The sequence below is a fragment of the Epinephelus fuscoguttatus genome, linkage group LG2, assembly GCF_011397635.1.
Source record: "Epinephelus fuscoguttatus linkage group LG2, E.fuscoguttatus.final_Chr_v1".
NCBI classification, from domain to species: Eukaryota; Metazoa; Chordata; class Actinopteri; order Perciformes; family Serranidae; genus Epinephelus; species Epinephelus fuscoguttatus.
Window position 1 is genome coordinate 42407521 of NC_064753.1, and position 21848 is coordinate 42429368.

General features: G+C 41.0%; 1 protein-coding gene across 1 annotated transcript; it reads left to right on the plus strand.

Moving 5' to 3' along the window:
* Positions 1-1833: 1833 nt before the first annotated feature.
* On the plus strand, positions 1834-21632 carry zgc:153993 (uncharacterized protein LOC767645 homolog). The gene is made up of 6 exons (XM_049596358.1): positions 1834-2059; positions 10424-10472; positions 12097-12258; positions 13919-14051; positions 16976-17080; positions 17198-21632. The coding sequence occupies exons 1-6, from the start codon at positions 1990-1992 to the stop codon at positions 17294-17296; spliced, it is 618 nt and encodes a 205-aa protein (XP_049452315.1). The 5' UTR covers positions 1834-1989; the 3' UTR covers positions 17297-21632.
* The last annotated feature ends 216 nt before the right edge of the window (positions 21633-21848 follow it).

The window sequence follows — 21848 nt, forward strand, 5'->3', positions numbered from 1 at the left end:
TGTGGTAGTCAAAATAGCCTGTGCTTCCTTACACATTACATAAGGTCACTGCACTTCTCACATGGTCACAAATTGAAAAAAAATGTAGTAGAAATTTGAAGTATTAGATGATTCATTGTAACTAAGCTCTAAATGTGCTTTTCTGTTAAATTTTTACTTAGTTTAGCTTAGACCATAATTAAACACATGAATAAATTGTATGGGGTATTTGAAACTCCAGCATCTATAGCAGTATTTGAAACTCCCTGTATCTTTGTAGTTTTTTTTTTTTTTTAACTTCTAAATGATCCTGAGCTATTTTTCTCAGTGTTGCCCAAGCAGCAGTTTGTAGCATTAGGAGATAGAAAAACAGGTTCTGAATTTTCTGGATTTGTTGGGGGGATGCCTGTTGCATTGTTCAGGGACAGGTGCGAATGGTCTTGAATGTGAACCTGTAAGTGCTCTGGGGGGATGCATTTGTTTCTTTTAGTATGATAAGCAGAGAGCATAATAGGCCAGCCAGACAGTATTTTTTGAATGTAGTGGAATTTTGATAAGCATTTGTATTGAAATGATAATACTTATGGACATACTAATGGTAATACTTAGATCTCTACCCTCGACACATGGTCTACCACCCTGTCTATTCTTTCTAATAATGGATACACAAACACACTGTGTAGCAAGTGCAATGTTCGCCTGTGCTTCACAGATGAAAAGAACAGTTTTAGGGACTGTCACTGCAAGTGAACACAGACTTCATTCAAACCCCATTGAAAGTGACGGAGGAAAAAGTTTTGTAAATACATTGTTTTCTCCAATATTTTTATTAATAAATGCTTATTCATAAAACTATGATTGTTGTGTGATTATTACTCATGATATATACTGTTATGGGGCTTAGTAAGCAATCAACCCTGCAAATGAATACTTAAATGTTCAAACATAGTGAGTACAAACACAGAAGTTCTGCTCCCAACTGTGCCCAACGTTGCAAATTTACAACATTTCCCTAAAAACTTACTAAAATGTAAAAAATTTGAAAACTCTCTAATTTCTACATCAGAGGCCTCCTAAAACAATATCTGCTCATTTTTTTTCTATATCTGGGTCTTACAGGGTTAATACCTCCCCAGTTTCTGATGAGGTGGACATGATAACCCTGAATACACATAACGTTATTCATCCCCACAACAGGAAATACTTTCCCCCAACCTGATATGAACGTCCAGCCCTTACATCTTATCGCATGTTAGCTGTGATTGTTTATGACAGGCAGCTGGTTTGCGATAAAATTTAAGTTTTGAGCCATGACTCCTTCTATTCTGGCTCTCAGTAACACAGCAAGACGACATTTTGAGACTCCTGTGTAGCCTACAGCCCTGTGCTGGAGAGTCGTGTTTTGTCTTTAATGAAATGACATCATCGTGACTCCGGCACTGAAAGGGTCTGTTGTATCAAGGGGGCCATGTCCCCCTCTGGCCATCCCTTGGGTGCACCACTGATAAAGACAGACACATAAAAACCTTCAAATAACTTAAACATATTAAACAGTTTCATTCACAAAAACAATGATGACGTCACTCCCATTAGGAATAAACAGTGTAGGAATGCAGTATTTTCACATTTCATTGCATCTCCCTGACACCATATGGGCCAACATGGACATCCGGTATGTCCGCAAAGTTATTACTTCAAACAGATTAGATAACAGCAGAGACAGTGTGGTTTTAATGTGGACGGTACTCATGGGGATTGTTTGTTTTCTGTGTGATTTCCTCGAAGCTTGATTCCCACCGGGGGAAAACGAGGCGTGCCACCCGGTGGCCGCTGCGCGCTTCCGCGTCACTTCCTTGTTCTTCAGTGGAAGGCGAAAACTTTTCACGGGTCCGAGACGTCCGGGGTAGCCACTTTGTTTTCGGTGAAGCCAGCGTTAAATGTTGTAACCAAACATCTAATTCCTCCTTCATTGCTCCGAGCTCGCTCCGAGCCGACACAGAGTTAGAAGTTATGGCTGACAGCCGAGAAGAAGAGGACCGAGAAGGACACCAGGAGCCTCAGGGCGCCGTGGGTGGGGAAGGTATGTGAAGCCATGTCAGGTGTAACAGACCAGCTGAAGCGACCATTTTTTCACTAAAACCGAACTTTGTTGGATTTCCTCTGAACGTTAGTGTCTAATTTAACTTCCTGGTGACGTCATGTTATCTTATCAAGGACGGAGAGACGTTTGTGTCGAAGTTTGCTTCCTCTCGTCACCCTCACTTTCACCCCTGGCCCAAACCTCACCCTAACGTCAATCAGGTATCTGTGCCACAGCTACCCAAAACCTAACCACCGTGCATACAGAAGGAAACCGCAGTATCTGAGGAGGAACAGGGCTGTATCTGAGGTGTATTTGAACCTTGAGCTAGCGTCAGCTGTGTTGTGTAAGACTACCTGACATTTATCACGTTACCTGGTGAGAGAGACAGCTTTACTGCAGTTCCTGTGGTTACCCCCACCCCCAAAATGGAGATCAAACACTGAACAATATGACTGTGGTTCTTTTGATGTGTATCTTATGACATAGCAGTCAGGGGTGTAAGTAAGTAAGTATAACCAGTGCAGGCAGTAAGGTTGCACTGGGGCCCCGGGGGAGGTGCAGTAGTTGTAGCCGGGGTGTAAATCACCAGTTACATCACAATACAATATTATATTGACTCTTTGGACAACGATATGATATTTGCTGATATTACAAAGTCTGCCATGATATGATTTGATGCGATTAAGGGGCCTGCGATCGATATGAGACAATACCATCTGACCATTTAACACAGCCTGTCACAGACGAAGCCGCCATCTGTTTATTTTTTGTAGTGATGGCGAGATGAAGCTTCTTGAAGCCTTTCAGCCGAATGGTTCACAAAAAGGTTCATTTCTCAAGGCTTCATGTGCACACAAACCCCCCTGCTGATCAAAGACTGTTGGTGTGTCTCAAATCACATACCTCCGTTAGTATACTTCCATGTAGTATACTATGTGCACTATGTATTCATTGGCGTAGGTTGTACGCAGATTTCAACAGGGTAGTGTTGTCTCAAACCAAACACTGCCGTTGTGCACTCACCGGAAATGACGACCGCAAATTAGCTAGTTAGCAAACTAGCATTAACGTTATCGTTCGCGGTACCAAATCATTACAGACTGCTAAATGAACCTAATAAACATACTGCTGGCTTATACCCGACAACAGTATAGTGGTGCTTAGTACAAAAAACACATGTATTTGTACAATGAAGCGGGGTTCACGGTCGCACAGTCCTATTTGCAGTTTGAAAAGTGGTCCCTCCCCTTTCGCTACGTAGCCAAGATGGCGACCATTGAGTGCGAGAAGTGTCCATAGTTCCACACTCAACTTCTTGACCATTTTGAGTGCGCCATCTGGGTACTCACAGTGCGCTGCATTTTTCCATACTTCTCAGTGTGAACGCACTTATGCACTCAAAATATTAAGTGTATGTACAGAAGTATGCGATTCGAGACACAGCATGTGAAACAGCCAGATATATTATAGGTAATTTTATCAATCTGTAACACTCAAGACTAAAAAAAAACTTGTGGGCAACAGCACTCACAAAAGACAAAAAAAGTTCGGCCTAAGCCTTCTTCAGTGTATCAAACAGAGACAAAGACACTGAAAGCCTGCTATATACACTGGTAAAGTTCTAGCACCAATCACAATGCAAGGTATAATGAGAGGCAATAGAAACCATCTGTGTTGCAGCTGCAGCCAATGACAGGCTGACACAGAACAATTGTCAAGGCTGTTGCACCTGAGTCAGTCCATTAATAGAAACATGCAAATACACTGAAAACATAAGAACATACAAGTTATACAGACTCTGACTAGTTGAATGGGAAAAGGGGAGAATTAAAGTGACTGAAAAAAAGGCTGAAAAAAGCTTTTAAGTCACTGGACATAACTCAACTAGGGACTAAGAGAACCCCAGCTGAATAGTCAGAACCTAACACACACCAGTCTCAATATTCAAAAATATAAAGTAGGAAAAGTTGAAATGATTACAGGGCTCCACTAATCTATCCATAATATTGAGACACTCAAGACTGTCCTTCAACAGTGCAGCCATGTGAATGACAAATAAAAGAAATCAGTTCATCTTAATAAATGCATTTCATGTATCCTTCATGTATTCATTCATATAAATGAAATTTCTATTTTTGTTTAGTGAATTATGGGTCTGTAACATGACAATACAATGGAATCTAATATTACGTGTCAATTTTTTTTATCAATAAATAGTTTTGTCAACTTTTGAATAACTCATGATAGGGGAACAATTGTTTTCAAACTGTTGCAGTGTTTAAACAAGGTATGGGGCGGTGAATGTGCTCGTGAACATGAAGAAGGCAGTGCATTTGTTTGTGCAACTTAGGGACTTTATTCCTTTTATTCAGAAACAAAATATATTCAACTGTGCTGGGGTCCAGATGATTCCTCCTTTTAGAAACAATTTCTCCTGCTTTGGTGAAAACTATAGTATAGTACATTGCATAACAAACATAAAACACATGTCATAATGTTACTGAAAGTGTACTTACCTTATTGGGAGAGGTTAGATCAAAATGTTCCCACACTTTCTCTTTCTCACATCAAAATAAGCAGCAGTATAACAAAATGCACCTCTGTGTCACACACAAACCAACAAATCGCCAACACTAACCCACAAAGTGTGAACGGATCCATAGTGGTTTAAATATGTTCATAAATCGCGCCAATACTCGAACCACTTCCTGAACCAGCGAGGCTTCAAACGTCATCAGTGACACAAGCATTGATACGCGTTCACTAAACACTTCCAGGATTTCCCGACACACGCTTTGAAGCACCAGCATGGTACGACCCATCACTACTTTTTTGCTTTTGGCCATAAAAGATAAAAAACAACACATAAATAATGTAAATAATTGCAACCACTTAAGTGCAGTAAGGTTTACTTTATAGTGACTCCAGCTAACACAGTAAACAGCACATGGGATGAGTTAGCCTTCAGGGCTTTCTGCTTTCGGCTTTCAAAGCGTTTCAACCCAAACCATCATCTTTTTCCTTAAACTTCAGGTCTATCTGGCTTAAAACCCTGAAGGCAAACTACTCCTTCTTTTTTCAGGTGATCACTGTTAAAACAGAGCAGCTAATGTTGCTGTAGTGAGAAGTTAGCGGAGTGAGACAGCCGTGCAGGCGGGTAACGTTACGACGTGTTTATTCTCATAACGACTTTGTTTATGTACAACATGCTCTGTCTGTTGTCCTGTATGTTCTCTGAAATCCAAATTATTTCCACGCTGCTGATATATTCCCAAGTAAAAATACGCTAACCTCATCAATCTGCCCACTCTTGTTTGATTGTGACACAGACTTTCAAAATAAAAGCGTATCCTAAAGATGACAATATGGATCTATGTTTTCACTTTGCATCGGTTATACTGAAACATTGATCATTGAATCGATATATCGATCTACATCGATGGATCGTTACACCCCTACTATATAGTGGACTCAAAGTATCCCACAATCCACCGTGAAAAGTAGTGTACAACCAGTGGTTACTAACCAGGCAGTATATCCCATCATGCATTGCGTCATAGGAATGAACGGACTATATGGGACGGACACTAAGACGGACTAAGGATGGACGAGGGGAGAGAGAGCAACCCGTTACAACCTGTTGTACATGTTTAACTTACAATGACGTTTAAGTTTGTTTTACCAGTTTTTCATTGCCGTGTAATAAACTGTCTGTTTAACGTGTAGTTGTCGGTCCCTGAAAAAATTAAAATAAATTGGCAGTTGATTTTCTCAAGTGACTCTTAAAACAAACTTCAACACATTAAAGGTTAAACGGAAAATTTACTGACATTAGTAGGACATGCTGCTCTGTCTCCACCTGTCTCTCTGCCACTGTTATGTTAGTAATATGTTAAATGTGAGCAGAGCAGCACATCTCGCAACACAACACAAGCAGCCAAAGTACTTTGTAATGTTATTTATCAACTGTAGAAAAATAGTGTTTTTTCATGTTACAGATGAGCTCACTATATAGTCCTCTACTGAACTCCCTACATAGTCAGTAGGGAATGAGTGAATGATTTCAGACACAGCCAATGTTTTGGGTGGAGAATGGGCCCTTATGAGAGATTGCCACCTTGAAAATATACCTGTGTTCAAAGAAGAACTCTCGTTAAATTAAAAGCAGTGCCATTTGCTTAGGGCTGCCTCCTAATAGTAGACCAAATGTTAGTCAACTAGAAAGGTCACTAGTCGGCTAAATTCCAATGGTCACTTAGTCCCAGGAAAAAAAAACGTAAAACTCTATTAGGAGCTGCACCTTGTCAAAATAAATCAAAACCTATGTGACTGGACCATGTGGGAATTAGGGGTGAGTTCGTGTACAAAAATCTTTTAACGTTTAGAGTGGGTCATTTTTTCATGTACACGTGTACACGGGTTTCACCGCTGGGTGGTGCTATTGCATTATACCAGTAAAGCTCCAGTTATCCGAACACCAATCGAACGGGCCATTTAGCCAACGGTTACAGGCCGCCACACCGAAATATCGCCATTCTGACGGTCCGCCATCCCAAATTCTGGTCCCTGAGTCCTGACAGTAAGCTATGGCGAGCCTGTAGAAGCAGTATTTCCCATGCATGTCAGCGATTTTCCCCGGGGATGCACGCGAGTAATTCAGGCTGACATTACCTGTTTTTCAGTGAACTCCTCTGGTAATTGTATTAAAAGGCATGGCATATAGGTCCACAGTAACTTATTATTATTATTATTATTATTATTATTATTGTTATTATTATTGGGTCTTATAAGAGTGGGCTACAATGAGTACCTGGCCATTAAATCACAGCATCTGTGGTGAGAGGACACGGAATTGTGTGCGCTTTTACGCACACGGGTCAAGGCGATTACGGATATTTGATGTGGGAAAGATGTAGCCAGATTTATTAGCTGTTTTTAAGCGGCACCGAGATACGTGGCTCGTCCGTCCGACTGTCCGTAGTCATGTGCGCCACTTCACCACCAACTTGTGCGTATAAGCGCAAACAATTCCGTGTCCTCTCACCGCCGATGCTGTGATTTGATGGCCCGGTACTCATTGTAGCCCACTGGCAAACGACCCCCTTAACAACTGCGCCTTTTTAATAGAACGGAGCACGTACGCTACGCCTGTTGCTAAACGCGGTCTCACACCATTTCTTGTCATTTTCACAGTCTATCACAGTTAGTCAACTAAAAAAAATGTTTTTCGTGTACTAATTTTTCATAACCGTTTATGATCTCAAACACGTGTAAACGTGTACACGGACTCACCCCTAGTGGGAGTTAAATTTGAAAGGACAGACACAAGAAGTGGCCACGCTCAGCAGTCAGACAGGAGTCGGGTCAGGCAGTAAATACAAAGTGTGGGATCATTTTGAAAAGGTGAAGGACGAACCAAAGGTGATATGTAAACTCTGCAGACAAACATTTGCCTATCATTGGTTGACATCGTGACATATTAAGTTGCGCATAATTAAGGGCGGGCCCCTTTGACTGACAGGCTGTCTTTCTGATAGAGTCCACAAACCAATGGGTGACATTACAGTAGCTATGTCCATTATTTTTACAGTCTTTATTGAGCACAATATTATCTTGCTCCCAGTTTGGTAGCGCTGTAAAGAGCAGCCACGTCTAATTGACTGCCACACAGCAGAGCCCCACATAAGGATGATGCCTGCAGCAGGCCCTTCTTGTGATCCACCAGACCCCAAAGAGTGGCAAAGCCTTGTTTTCATCAGGAGTCCCGTTCTGTTCAGTTTGGTACACATTAAATTGTTTGTTTGCCATTTTCATCTTGAAAAATTGTGGATGATATGTCCATTATTTTTACAGTCTATGCTCTGTGTAAATAATCAAATGTTCTCCCTGATGTGGAGACACCACAGAGATCTCGCTGGCTCTTAGGTTAAACACGGTAAAAAAAAAACACTCCCTCCTCAGTGACAGAATCTGTTAATAACGTCAGGGTGGTTGATGATGTTAGCTTCCCCAAGGATCATAAACCAAAAGGTTTTTGGACCTTTTTACTCTTGATGGCAAATAAGTAATCCCAAGCCTCATTTTGTTCTGTTGAAACAACAAGTAAGGTGGACCTGCAACCTATGGCTGCACTGCCACTTGGACACCAGCAATGCAGTGTGTGTCCTATCTGTCAGGCACCACATGACTACCCCTACATCTGTGCATTATTCTGCTCAAAACATCTCATATACTTGCCAAAAAAAATACATTGTTAGAGAACATCACACAAGATGCTGTGTCTTAGAGCTGGTTCAGTGCTGCTGGTCTAACTTACTGTCGTCAGGTTTTCAGATTAGCTCTTGAATATATGTCGATTGAACGTGAGCATTATAAAGAGCCTTAAAGGCCTTTTGTCTGCTCTACCCGGTAATTAAAGTGCAGCTGGTGACAAACAAAGCAATAAAACAGGCAGATATTTGCCTGAGTCAGGACAGTGTGAGTCTGTAGGTCTGCTGGAGCTGAGAGAGCTGCCCGCTTAAGTCTGGACGAGGTTTCAGAATTTATTTAAGGTACAACTGCAACAAAACCTTTTCCTTTCAATACACAAAACAAATGTGTGATTCTCAAGTAATGAAAACGGCTTAATTATGGGGTTAATAGTCTCACCACCAGACAATCAGAGATCTCCGCCTTCTGATAGTCTGGGAACACTCCTTTCTAAAGTGTGTTTAACACACCGGCGAAAACGGTCGGCAACAAAGCAACGCCTCTTGCATTTTTGAAAAGGACACGCCTTCTCGGAAATGTGCAATCCCCCTTTTCTCGTCCGCAAGGAAACAAACACACAGAGAGCTTGAAAATGGATGCCGAGAGATTAAACTCCGTTTTATCAAACGTGTGCTCATCCGTGAAGAAAATATTTTTTCCAGCGGATGTCTTAGTTATAACATGATTGAGCTAACTGCAGTAGTCTCATGTCGTATCTGACAACGGGAGGCTTTTAACAGATGACGTCCTGATGTTAGCTTTGCTGCTAGTGTTAGCTGTCCCTGTCCGCTGCAGCCACTGATGCTTTCTAGACATCGTGATTTCCCAAAACTGAATAAATACCACACATAGCAACACAAAACTTCTTTGCTAGCTCAATCATGTTGTAACTATGATATCCGCTGGACAAGATTTTTTTTTCACGGACCGTGTAATGAGTTATTACCTATTACAGACATCGCTAACAGCTAACAGGGCTAACAGCTAACGGTTAGCCCAGCTAAACGTGCACACAGAAATAGTAATGTTTGTTCAATCATTGTGTTTATAGACTTTACAAACATCGGATTAGTCTAAACGGTGATACAGTGATGTGAAAAATGTGAGATTGCCGCAAACGCGACAAACATCCACTAACTTTGATGCCGTTTTCTGCGAGCGCGACTTGAGCCATTTTGTACCGCTACATGTGTCTCTAGTCGGACTATGTTTACGAGCACAAGAGTTCAGCGAGCCACCAAAGGACCGCCCTGCAGATTTACTATTGGTTCTGCAACGTAGGGAGTTTTTTTAAATTCTGAAATTGTATCCGCCCATCTAAACACAAAATCACGGAGAAAGTCATTAGTCTTTAGTGAAGCAAAGTGTCGAAAGACTGACTTGTGAGTCTATGGGGTTAAAGACTGGACTCATGACGGCACGTGATTTGCCGATGATATAATTGGGACAGCGACGTCACACTGAGACATTTGTGGAAAACTTTTTAACAATAGCCTAAATCAAAAAGAGAAACTTTTGAAAGCAGCTGTTGCAGTTGTGAATTTTCACTCATAATTTGAAAAAAGAGTTGCCAATAAAGGCAACAAAGACAGCTTAAATTGTTGAGAGAATGTTTGGCAGACCAGACTCCAAACCTTTTAATAACACGTTACTATTTCCCCAACTATCGGACATTGTTATGTACTTGTAATCAAAAGACATGTTTCATTTTGCCATTTTTGGAAAAAGTTGGTAAAGTTGTGGTAAAGAGCATTTAAATCACATGGAAATTGCACTGCCAAATGTTACATTAAGTCTGTATTCTTATGGTATTTTAGTTGTAGACATAACTTTCGTTTTATCTGTGTTGAATAATTTTTTTTTTTTAAAATAATTTCAGTGTATAAATGATGTACATAGTTTTGTTGATACAGATCTGAAAAAATCATATTCAGCGTCAGTAATTTTAATAGCAAACTGTTTGTAAAATGTTGTTAAATTATAGCCTAAACAATATTTTAGCAGACTTATTAAAGTTGTTGCACAAAGTAAAACTTTTGTATACATTTAAACATCAGTTAAATGGTGATTGAAATGATTGCAGGAAATTAACCCATCCTCTCATTGTTTCAGATGTTATTGATGATCCCATCCTGGAGCAAGGAGCAGTGGTCCTCAGAGGGTAAGTCTCATCATAATAACTTTATTATAATTGTATTACATATAGGCCTATATTTTATCTCCAAGTGCACATCACACACTGAGCGAGCCGCCTGTTAATGACGCTGTGGGCTAATGGGCATGTAGCTACTTCCATGTTTCAGATGATACGTCATGTTTGTAGTCGACCAATGAAGATGAGTTTACATATCACCTTGGGTTCGTCCTTCGCCTTCTCAAAATGATCCCACACTTTGGATTTCCTGCCCGACATGTTATTAACTAGCCTGTGGAATAACCGCAGGTACCAGCCCTGGAAATTAGGGGCCATACACATGCTGCGTCTTAAACTGCCTAGAAAACGCGAGGTCAGGCTCTGGGTGCTACTCTCGTGGCTCTTTTGTGGCAGCTTTCAAGAGCGCTGCGGCAGGTTGTGTCAGAGGTTGCTAAGCAACCTTAACAAGCATCCTATAGCCTATTTACCTGAAATCCCTAGTGCAGAGCTGATCTTCTTCCAGGAGCTGTTTATAAGTGTGTAGGCCTGTCGTCTGGGGGGGCAGATGTAAAGCTCTGGGTAGCCCTGCACTAACATGATCAACTTTTCCGTACTTATCAGACTGAATATTTACAGAAGAAGGGAAAGATATCTGTTGTCTGTGACTGGTTTGTAACCTGACCTCTCACATGGTCCAGTCATATAGGTTTTGGCTTATTTTGGCAAGGCACTTTTTTTTTTTCTTTTTTTTTTTTTTTTTTTTTTCCCTGCGACTGAGCGACTAATGAAATCTTATTAACTAATGACCTTTCTGGTCGACTAACATTTGGTTGACTGTTAGGGGACAGCCCTAATTATCTATATTGGTAGTAGTAGTATTTAATAATGATAATAAACTTTATTTATACAGCACTTGGGTTGGGTTGGGTCACAGCAAGAGGGTTCCTGGTTTGAACCTGGGGTGGGGCGTTTGAACCCTGGGGTCGAGGAGCCACCTCAGTTTCCTCCCACAGTCCAAAGACATGCAGGTTAACTGGTGACTCTAAATTGTCCGTAGGTGTGAATGTGAGTGTGAATGGTTGTCTGTCTCTATGTGTCAGCCCTGCGGTAGTCTGGCGACCTGTCCAGGGTGTACCCTGCCTCTCACCCAATGTTAGCTGATAGGCTCCACTCCCGTGAGTGCCTACTTACTGCTTCTACAGGGTTGAAGCACTGGTTGCAGGAATGTTTTGCAACAATTTTCAAGTTTAGGCTGATCTGGGTTCAGATAATGTGCTTCTCATGCTGCCAGCCTTCACCCAGATATTGGATGCCCCTCCAGTCTCAGACTTTCACTGTAATCAATAAGTATGCTTGTGTCTCAAAGGACATGAGACTGAAAGTTTACATTTTTCCAAGTCCTAAATATTAACATGTCCATCTGTACTTCAAAGATTTATTGGTTTCTGTAGTCACTTCGTTTGTTTACGTTGACTGTAGAGAGACCCCTTACTAAAGTGATTTCCGTGTTAGTGATGGAGGACCAAATCCACAGTCCTCATTCAGAGTTAAAGGCATTCTGAAGCGAAAATGAGTCCGTAACAGTTTGAATTACATAAATCAAGTGGGAATCTGTCAAAGTCAGTTTTTTTTTTTTTTTGCTCTGTCCTAGGTATGTGACTCAACGCATAAACGCAGAGGAGCCTGGTCGACACGTGTCCGCTGAGCATCTGGGAGGAAGGCCAAATGAACAACAGGATCCACAAATCAAAGAAGTGGTGAAACAGTTAATCAAGATTGCAGATGACATTAACAGGAACGTTGAACTCCAACGGTAAGCTCCGCATCATACAGACACAACTGGTGGACACTTCAAAAGCTGTTAAATAGTTTTAAACAAGACAAAACATACACACAGAGTCTCAGGGAAACTAAGGGCAATTTAATGTTGTGGAGTGGAGGGGCAAGTTTGCTGGTGTTAGCTGGGAACATGGCGGAGCTTACCAATGTTAATAACATCTAAAGTGTTAGAAATATAGTTGTTTCAAGGTGCCAATATAGGACCTCTAAATTTAAACAGTAAAAATACTGAATTCTGAGTCTTTCAAGATGTCTTTACTTGAAATCTATCAGTCACTGTCAGGATTAATCTCTCGAGTTCAGTTTTTTTGTATGATTAAAGTATCTTACTTTGAAAATTGACAGTATTGTTGAAATAGTATGGAACACAACCGGGCCCTAAACAGCTGCACATTAACTGTGATGTTTATCTATGAAAAGTAATGAATAATGTTTCTATTTCATTGTATTTTGAAATAATGTGCAGAAGGTTCCCAAAGTATGCAGTTCAGCAGTATAATGCTTACTTACTGTGTACTTGTACTGCTGCTTCAGAGGAAAACATTTACCTTTTCTTTCACTTTAAGTAAAAATTCAAATGCAGGACTTTTATAGTGTGGTTTTAAATAGTTTTATTGTATTTCTATAATTGTTATTATCATAGTTTCAGGACAAAACTTTTTGATCACTTCTAACTCTGCCTGATACCAACATTGAGTTAGTGAAATGTGAAAAGTAAAGCGAGATGCCTGGGGACCCAAAATCACTAAATCCACCACTGGAAAACACTCAAGTCCACTGACCGGCTACCTGTTCAGAAGCACAGGTGAAGTACACTTAGTGGGGGCATTCATTCTAAATAGGCATATTAGTCACTTGCTTAGACATAACATTCTTCAAATCCCATCTCGAAACCCACCTGTTCAAACCGGCCGATGACACCGACTCCCATGTGCGCATGGTGAGAGAGGAGAGGGAGAGACGCTGTGCTGCTGCCAGAGAAGCTGCTGAATGAGTTCCCTCTGAGCGGTAACTCACTAAGAGTCTGAGAGGTCCGGGGCTGTTCATAAAACATTCAGGACGCCACAGTTTATTCCACACTACTGAAGCTGCTCCTCTTTTTGGAACCACCAAGGAGTCCGTAATAATTTCGCTGTTGTTGCCATGGGTAACAGTATGACGTCAATATGTCAATAATTCGAAATATTACGAGTATCATGAGATGAATTTTTCATATCCTATTAAAAATTATACTGGTATTATTGTGAATGAGATGATACGGCACATCTGTACTGCATGCCCTTGGGTCCCCAACAACAAACCTGCCAAGTGTGAAGTAGACTGGATGACCGGTTCTCGATATGTGCAAAGGACAGTCCCACCTACCTTTCTTTGTTGCCTTATAGTTAGATGGACGTGGAGATAGGTTATAGGACGCAATTTATGAGGTTCGGACCTTTGCTAGGAGGGAATTCAAGTAACTGGACCTCTTTGTATTTTAACTGAATACCTATCTGTTGTACAGTGAAACAGCTGTGCCAGAACACATCTACAATAAACACTACTTGTGATGCAGAACAAATTTCAGAGAAATCTGCCAACAGGTGAAATTGAATGCATTTTTCTATCCAACTCTCTCCATTTCTTCTTGTCAGACTGATCAACCAGGTTCCGAGCAACTGTGCTCAGGACATCTTCATGAAGGTGGCCAGGAGCATCTTCACTGATGGCATCAATTGGGGTCGAGTGGTGGCTCTCTTCCATCTGGCCTACAGACTCATACACAAGGTAACACACGGAAACAGATACCTCACAGAGCAGCGCTTAGTAACAGGGCTGCATTCTAGATTCTAGATTTTTAAAGTAAGGTACCGTTTTTTTATTTAGATGCTATTACCCAGTGGTATGCCGATGGTTACCTATTGGGGTTCAACTGATGATCTTCACTGCATGTTTTCTAGGGATGCACCAAAATGAAAATTTGTGGCCGAAGCCAAAGCCGAATAATATTAAATGCTTGGCCGAATACCGAGTACCGAATACTGAATATTGTTGTTTAGTTTTTCATTAGTCTTTGCAGATGAACCCCCTCCAGATTAGTGTTGTCACGGTACAAAAATTGGATCCCACTGTACGATACCAATGAAAATATCATGATTCTGAGTAGTATCACGATACCACAGCGAAAATGAGGCAGATGTGCCTTTTGTCATTTATAAAAAGATAAATCACTTTTCTATAATACATCAATGATATTTCAATGGAATAAATTACTTATTGACTTATTCATACTTCAAAAACAGCATCAATAAGTGATGAACATAGGGGGGATCAAAATAAAATAAATAAATAAAATAAGAATCAACCAGCCACCCTCCTCCCCTGACAAGTCCCTTCATAAGTAACGAACAGTCCCTAAAGTGCGGTGAGGTTTGTGGGCTGTGAACGGCTCGTTTCTCCTCTGACACGTCACATACCTGTGTTCAGCTGGCTCGGCTGTTCAGGTACTTTTGGGCAGTCCACACGCCAAGAAGAGGATATTATTGGAGCCAACTCCTCCATCGCCAGTAAGCCTATGGCCACCGTATTTGACAGGAATACATTACTGTCTGTGTCTGTGACCCCCGTTCAACCCACAACCGATGGGATTCACCTTTCGTTTCTGCTGGTTGTTGAAATCGGTAGGCTGCTCGCACAGCGTGCTGAATGATTTAAGCCTATTTTGCTCGCTCAAAACTATTTTTAGTCGCAAATGCAAGTGCGGTGATGGACGGATTGCCACACTGCCGACATTTTACTCCACCGGTCACAGCACGCTGTTTGATTGCGTTATCAAAATTCTAAACTATTCATTCAAAAACTATTATTCGGCCTTGCTTTAAACTTATTCCACTGAATACCGAATGTGTGGGTTTTTTTTGCAATATTCAGCCGAATATATTCGGTTACCGAATATTCGGTGCATCCCTAATGTTTTCATAAGTGGAGCTATGTTTTTTTTAGGTCAGAGTAACTACTTTTGTTGGACGATATAATGTCCCAGAAATAATTGCAATAAACGATATTGACAGACCATTATGCCTCTGATATCATGGTAATATAATGGCATGACAATGGAAGTGTGTATTATCAAGAGTAATGACCTTTTAATTCTTTTGAATATTCAGATATTAAAATTGAAATATGAAAGAACATTTAATACAATTTTAAGAAGTAATTAACCCCTGTCACACACAAGAAAGTACATATCAAATTATAGTACCTTTATAGGAGTAGCCCTAAATTACTTAGTTTGAGACTTAACATAAAATGTGGCTAACAAAATAAAAACCAAGTGATGCCCCTTGGGTCTAATAGACAAGCTTGGCTTCGGCTTCAAGGATGGATGGCCTGGGAGTCAGGTGGTTTTTAATGGATAAACATAATGGAGGATGAAGTTGTTGGAGGGTAAAACTACAAACACTGACTTTTTGGTATGGTGCTAGGGTTGGTGTGTGTGTACGGACTTAGCAAATGAGCTCATGGCGCTTGCTGCACGGGCGAAGCCGAATAGCATTCATCTGATTGAAATCGGCAAAGTTTACCTTTGATATTTTTCAAGGTTTAACCAGCACAGCCAGACAGAGCAGCTGTATACTGTCAGAGCTCGGTGTTTTGAAAGCAGGAAGGACCGATAAATGCATCATGTAAAGTGTCATATCATCTCTGCTTTCTGTAGGATCTGCAAAGATTTTCCCTAAACTCTTAAACTGTATTATAACTGGACCAAAACATCAACTGTTCCCATGAATCAGGGGGAACGCAGCACTTAATTCAAGGAAATGGGCTTCAAAGGGCTTGTTACAGAAGATGAGCTGAACAAAGTTGTCATTCACCTGTCCTTCCCTATGCTGTGACAAGAGTGTGTGAATGAAACATTAAGTTGATGTTACTCCTGCAGCAGCTGGCTAGTTAGCTAGCTCACTAATTCCACCATGATATCGAGCCACACAGGTTACAGAAAATGAGGAATACAGTAAGGGGCTGTACACATGCCATGTTTTTTGTGCCCTCAAAAATGGTAAGGGTATTTCTGGTAAGTAAGCTATGATTCAATGCTAGTTATCATTGCTTAGCAAACTCAGACGTAACGTGCCTCTGCCCTCTTGAAGATTGGCACAAAGTAAGCACAAGAGCAACACCCAGCGCCGGACTTCGCATTTTCCAGGCAGTTCGACACGGCGTGTTTACAGTCCCCAGCACAGGACTGTCGGCATCCACGACTTTGTCAGCGCCTATTTATTTCAAAAGAGCAATGGCCAATGGGGAAACACCAACTCTCACGTCATCATTCACTCCAACCAATGGTGTAGCTTCATCACTCACTCACTCACTCACTCACTGGCCTTGCCTCTGCGGTCCAGCCAAAACATACATACCGCCCAAGCCTAGTGCCTAGAGCCTAGTCAACAAACAGACTGAGGCCTCAGACCAGTGTGCAGTCTGTTCCCTTCAGATACTTTAGATGTACTAAATTCACTGTGAGATAGCCTGAGCAGCTCGCCACTTGGAGTCACAACAGTCGTAAACTCTGTGAGAGAAAAAATCTGATTAAATGGATTTAGTCCCTGTGCCTCTTTATTTGTCTTCCTCACATTATACACAGAAGTCTGGCTTCAGTAGCTATTACCTCCTGAGTTAAAATTACAGGTCGTCTGGTTTTTGTTTTAAAGGCACTGACCACCAACCATCTAGAGAACATCAGAACAATTATCAGCTGGGTTCTCCAGTTCATCAGAGAGAACATCTACCCCTGGCTCGTACAGCAGGGAGGCTGGGTAAGTGATGCATTGTCCATAAAGATCTATCATTCTTCCAAGATGGTATTATGGTCTAATGTAAGGACTTGTCAGTAGGATCCAAAGCCCTTAATCTTGTTTTCTTGATCTTTCCAGGCGGGTGTGATCAGTGGTGTTTCTCGGTGGAGGACAGCAGCCTTAGTAGCATCAGTAGCATTGGTAGTAGCTATTGTTTACTACAGAAAGACACGCTGAGAGCACCGGACCTTACCACCTCACAACCAGGGCTACAGTCCCGTCTACTGGATAAACGCAGCTCATTGATAAAGACTAAAGAGTTTTTGGATATTAATTACAACCACTCCTCAACCATGATCTCTTCAACCAGAGGAGGTCAAGTACTGTGCTCAGAGGGGGAAACCTCTTCTCTTCTCAGGATTCCAAGAACAAAAAAGTGCCTTTACAACTAGCGGTCTACTGGGATCTCCATCATCCTTCACCAGCAACTGTATGGAAGTACAAGAGCTGCTGCAGCACACCTTCTAGCAGCCACATTGGAGCTCTGGGTGGGGTTCGGCGTAAAAATTTCTCTGGGTCTTTGGTCTAAGCAAAATTTGAACTAGACCTGAGAAGACATAAATATACCTGAAAAATAGTTTGATAACAACAGCCTTTTTTAGATCAGATACAAATTATCAGTCTTCGGAAGACCTCAAATGAGCTGTCTCAACAGAATCCAAACGACTTGTAAAGTGGAAAAACACACTGGTAAAAGAAGTATAATAATTCGCATTTTAAATTTTTCTTGTTATACTATCCCTCACATGAAACCACATGAATGTCCCAGCTAATGTAAAGATACCATAGGTTTATATTGTGGCCATCAGCTATAATTATATCAGCTTTGTTTTTAAGAAACCATGTTTTTCCATCGGTTAGTAGATGAACCTCAGTCACTGTGGCTGTGAAAAGAAAGCCAAAAGGCACAAATCAGAGATGTGGTGAATTCAGAGCGCTTCATTGTTGCAGCAGACCTTTTTAACAGCACACTCTTTGGCATGTCATAGCACAAAAAGCACTGGTGCCACATTAACAATGGCTGCACACCATTTGCTCATTCCAGGGCCCTTGCATCATTTAATTACATTGTTAATGAAATGATTTGCACACAAAAAGCTCCATTGCCAACAAAACACAGCGTCTGAGTAGCCTGAATCTGAGAGTGAAATAATTTTAACTGCTTACGGTATTATCAGATTTTTTTTACAAAACGTAATCTTAAATTCAAGCTCAGTTATTGGGCATTTCTTACTGAAATATTTCTTCAGGGATGTTGTCGACTTGCCTCCTTCAGTTATCATATAAATATAATAAGCAGAAAGGACATCGATCTATTTGCTGTGGTAATTTGACTAGTTCAAAAGAAAATGGCGATTGTTGTTAGTAGCCATGCTGACAGCACACATTAGTTGTTAAGGCCATGTGTTCACCACAACGTTTTTTTCCAAGTCGAAAATGCCAGGCACTCTTCAGGAAATGCCTAGCTGGGATTGTTTGGGAGCGCGGTTGCGTCTGGGTGCTATGATACAAAATATCCGCAGAAGTATACACGTCGGCACAAGGTGGAGAACTTGCTCTGGATGAGGGGAAAGGTGAAGCCCACCAGGACCCACCAGCCTGTGTGGGTTCATGAGAGGAAACATTTATTAATATCTATTCAGCATATTAACATATTCCTCCTCCATTGTTGTTGTTCGGTTTGTCTTCGTGGTATTTGTCTCCCCTTCACTGTGATGGAACAGCTGGGTAAAAAGTGACAGTGACGAATGCAGCGTTTTACCTTAAGTTACCTAAATTTTTCAACATTCAGCGCTCAGTGCCTCAGCATGCTTCTGGCGTTTGTAAGGTAGCATAAGTACAATGCGCCCCCATTGCAAAGCATTAAAAAAATTCACCGGGCTCAGAAAAAAAACGCTTTGGTGGACATGGCCCCCAACTCACTATTAAACACCCTTCATTCAAACTCAAGAGAAACTAAACGCAACTCACCCAAACTGATTTTGTTAGCAGTCTTTCCACTGTTTCAACAATCACCAACTCAGGTTTGGTCAAAATAAAATGTTTATTTACCAAGTTAGATATGAAAATTTGCAGATCAGCACACTGTTTATCTCTGCTGTCTCTCTCTGTCACTCAGCTGTCAATTCAGCAGCTGCTGACTGAGCAGCGCCTCTTACTCAGTCTTCAGAGGCAACCAAAGTAAATCATGTTTCAACAAACATGAGCAACAAAATTTAAAAAAAAAAAAAGGGAAATACAATATTATTTTAAAGGTAGCAGATTGCTTATTTGAAAACGTACTCCACTGCTCGTTACTGCAAAACCTCACCTCAGTGAGTTCACGACTTGCTGCACATTGGTTTGGTTTTACGGAAGTTAGCTCGCTACAATGGTTGAATAGGCAACAGTACACATAATAATGGCTGCCAGTCTTTCCAGCTATGTTGATTTGAATGGAAATGTGCGCTCTCTTTTTATTTGCCTTTGACTATCTATAAAAAATACAGATATTTTCTATCATGGTTGCTAACTTTTCTACTGATAATTGAATGAGAGAATTTCATGTCCATCATTCAACCATCTAATGTTGTTTAAGCAGAAAATAAATGGGACTTCCAGAAGCCATGGCACTGGGAATAAGTTCTCCCACCACACAACTCCTACAACTAGTGTGGTGAAGTTCTTTTAGAGGGTGAGTCACTTTATTGCTGGTGTTGATATTGTGTTTACATTCAATCTAGTAGCTAATGAACTGTGATCAGCTGACCATCACTGTGCTGTGAACACACCTCAGTTGCACACTGGCTGTTAAAAACACTGTTGGAGCATTTACAGCCGAGGTCGTGTAATCCTCTGTACCAGCGGTTAGAAAGCTCATTTCTGCTGCTTCTGTCTCAGTGGTGCGTTAAGCCAAAAAAGCTGTATAACTGCTGTATGAAATAACCTGGCTGATCAGCACCTCTTCCGCATCATTGGGCCCTAGGAGCAAGCACACTAGAGACTTCCACCGGCCAAGCTGGCTACTTCCGGTTTAGTGCTTTGCTAACTTCAGTGCGGATGAAAAATAATTTATTCTTGAGGCTTTTAGACTTTCCAAAGGTTATCGGACCAATCAGATTAAATCCTGATAGTCAAAAGAGTAGTTTCGTGGGGGTTTTCACGCTCAAGAAATGTATCTTCTCTATCTTAGTCTCTTAGGCCCAATGGCGTCACGTGACGGGACGCTTAATGTCATTCCACTGTTTTGCCACTTCTAAAATTGGCCTCAAAGCCCAGCGCACTTCCTTTGGCCTTGCGTTATCCCCACCACTTGCAGTCAGCTGCCTGTTCCACCGAAAGACACTGACCTCTAGTGGCGCATGCCGTGCACTACATACAATACATCCTCAATACAGCATCTCCTTATCAGTTTATTTAAGGAGTGTCTGTATTTTTGACGGTATTGGAAATCATACCATTAGGATTTCTGAATACCCTGGTATACTGTAATACTGTGATACTGTCCAAGTACTGCATGATAGTCATTTGACTGAGGAATTCAGCAGCCTGGAAACTACTGTTAGCCTTGGATGCAGATTTAGGACCCACTGTCAAATCAGTCTGACCACCAAAACAGGAAGATGCTATTTACGGCACCAAGTACAGACGACTAAGAGAGGCAAAGGCAGCAGAACAAATGTTCAAACTCTAACCTGCTAATGGCAAACTGAGCAACAACCTACAGCAGCTGTTGGTCAGAATGTTGTCCTGTCACTAAATTGCACAAGAGATGGAAGTAGAGACTTTTTTCTATCTTTCTTTTCCATTTGGTGATGTTTAAGGAACAATCATAAAATGCTTAAGTGGACGACAGTTGACTTCTCAGATTGAGATAGTTAACTATCTGCATGTAAAGACATGAAGCTCATTGTAAGAGTTGCTTTTACTTAGAATATGACAGGAGCTCCAACTTCACGGTCTGATTATCATTTTCCAGCCTGGTTGCTTGTTGCAGTATTTCAACTTTATCATCTCACACTTCTCCAACGGATTTTTATAATGAACAGATGTGGGTAGTTTTTTAAACCTGTAAAACCTCTGTGACTGTAAGACTAAAAGAACTATGCCTTTTAGTTTCGAAACTTGTAATAATCTTTAATTAGAGTCTTAACATATGAGGAGCAGGACCAGTTTCTCTAAGTACATGAAATCTTTCTTCACAGTTCTGTAGTTAATAGATAAAGAAATAATTATTTAAAGTAATGCTTTGTGCTTATTGCAGTTTATAAGGGTCAGATGATTTTATGGATGATTTCTAGGGGAACAGTCAGTGGCTTGTAGCGGACCTCAGTGCTGTTACCTAGTGCCACATTTGCTTTTGTCAGGTATTTTTGCTTCCAGATTGATCGTGTACTTTTGAGAGGGATATCACACTATTTATCTGCTGTTCTGTGGTGTGTGTTTTTTTTTTAATGTAATGATTATTTTATTGTTAGATTAACAATCTCATTGGACTTCATTTCTGTGAATAAATTAAAAACATGTTATAACACTCATCGCCTGCTGTGTGGATGTTACGAGTCAGCTGCCTTTATGTTGTTGTAACACACTTTTGTGCACTAGGTGGCAGTAGCCTACAGTGGAATTGCATTTATACAGACGGGTAAATACAGCCACATGTTGCAGGCCAGGGGAAGCATACAGGGGTTCATCCCCATGTCCCTCCTCAACTACTCTATCCTCTGTCCTCCATCGTTTGACATGGTAA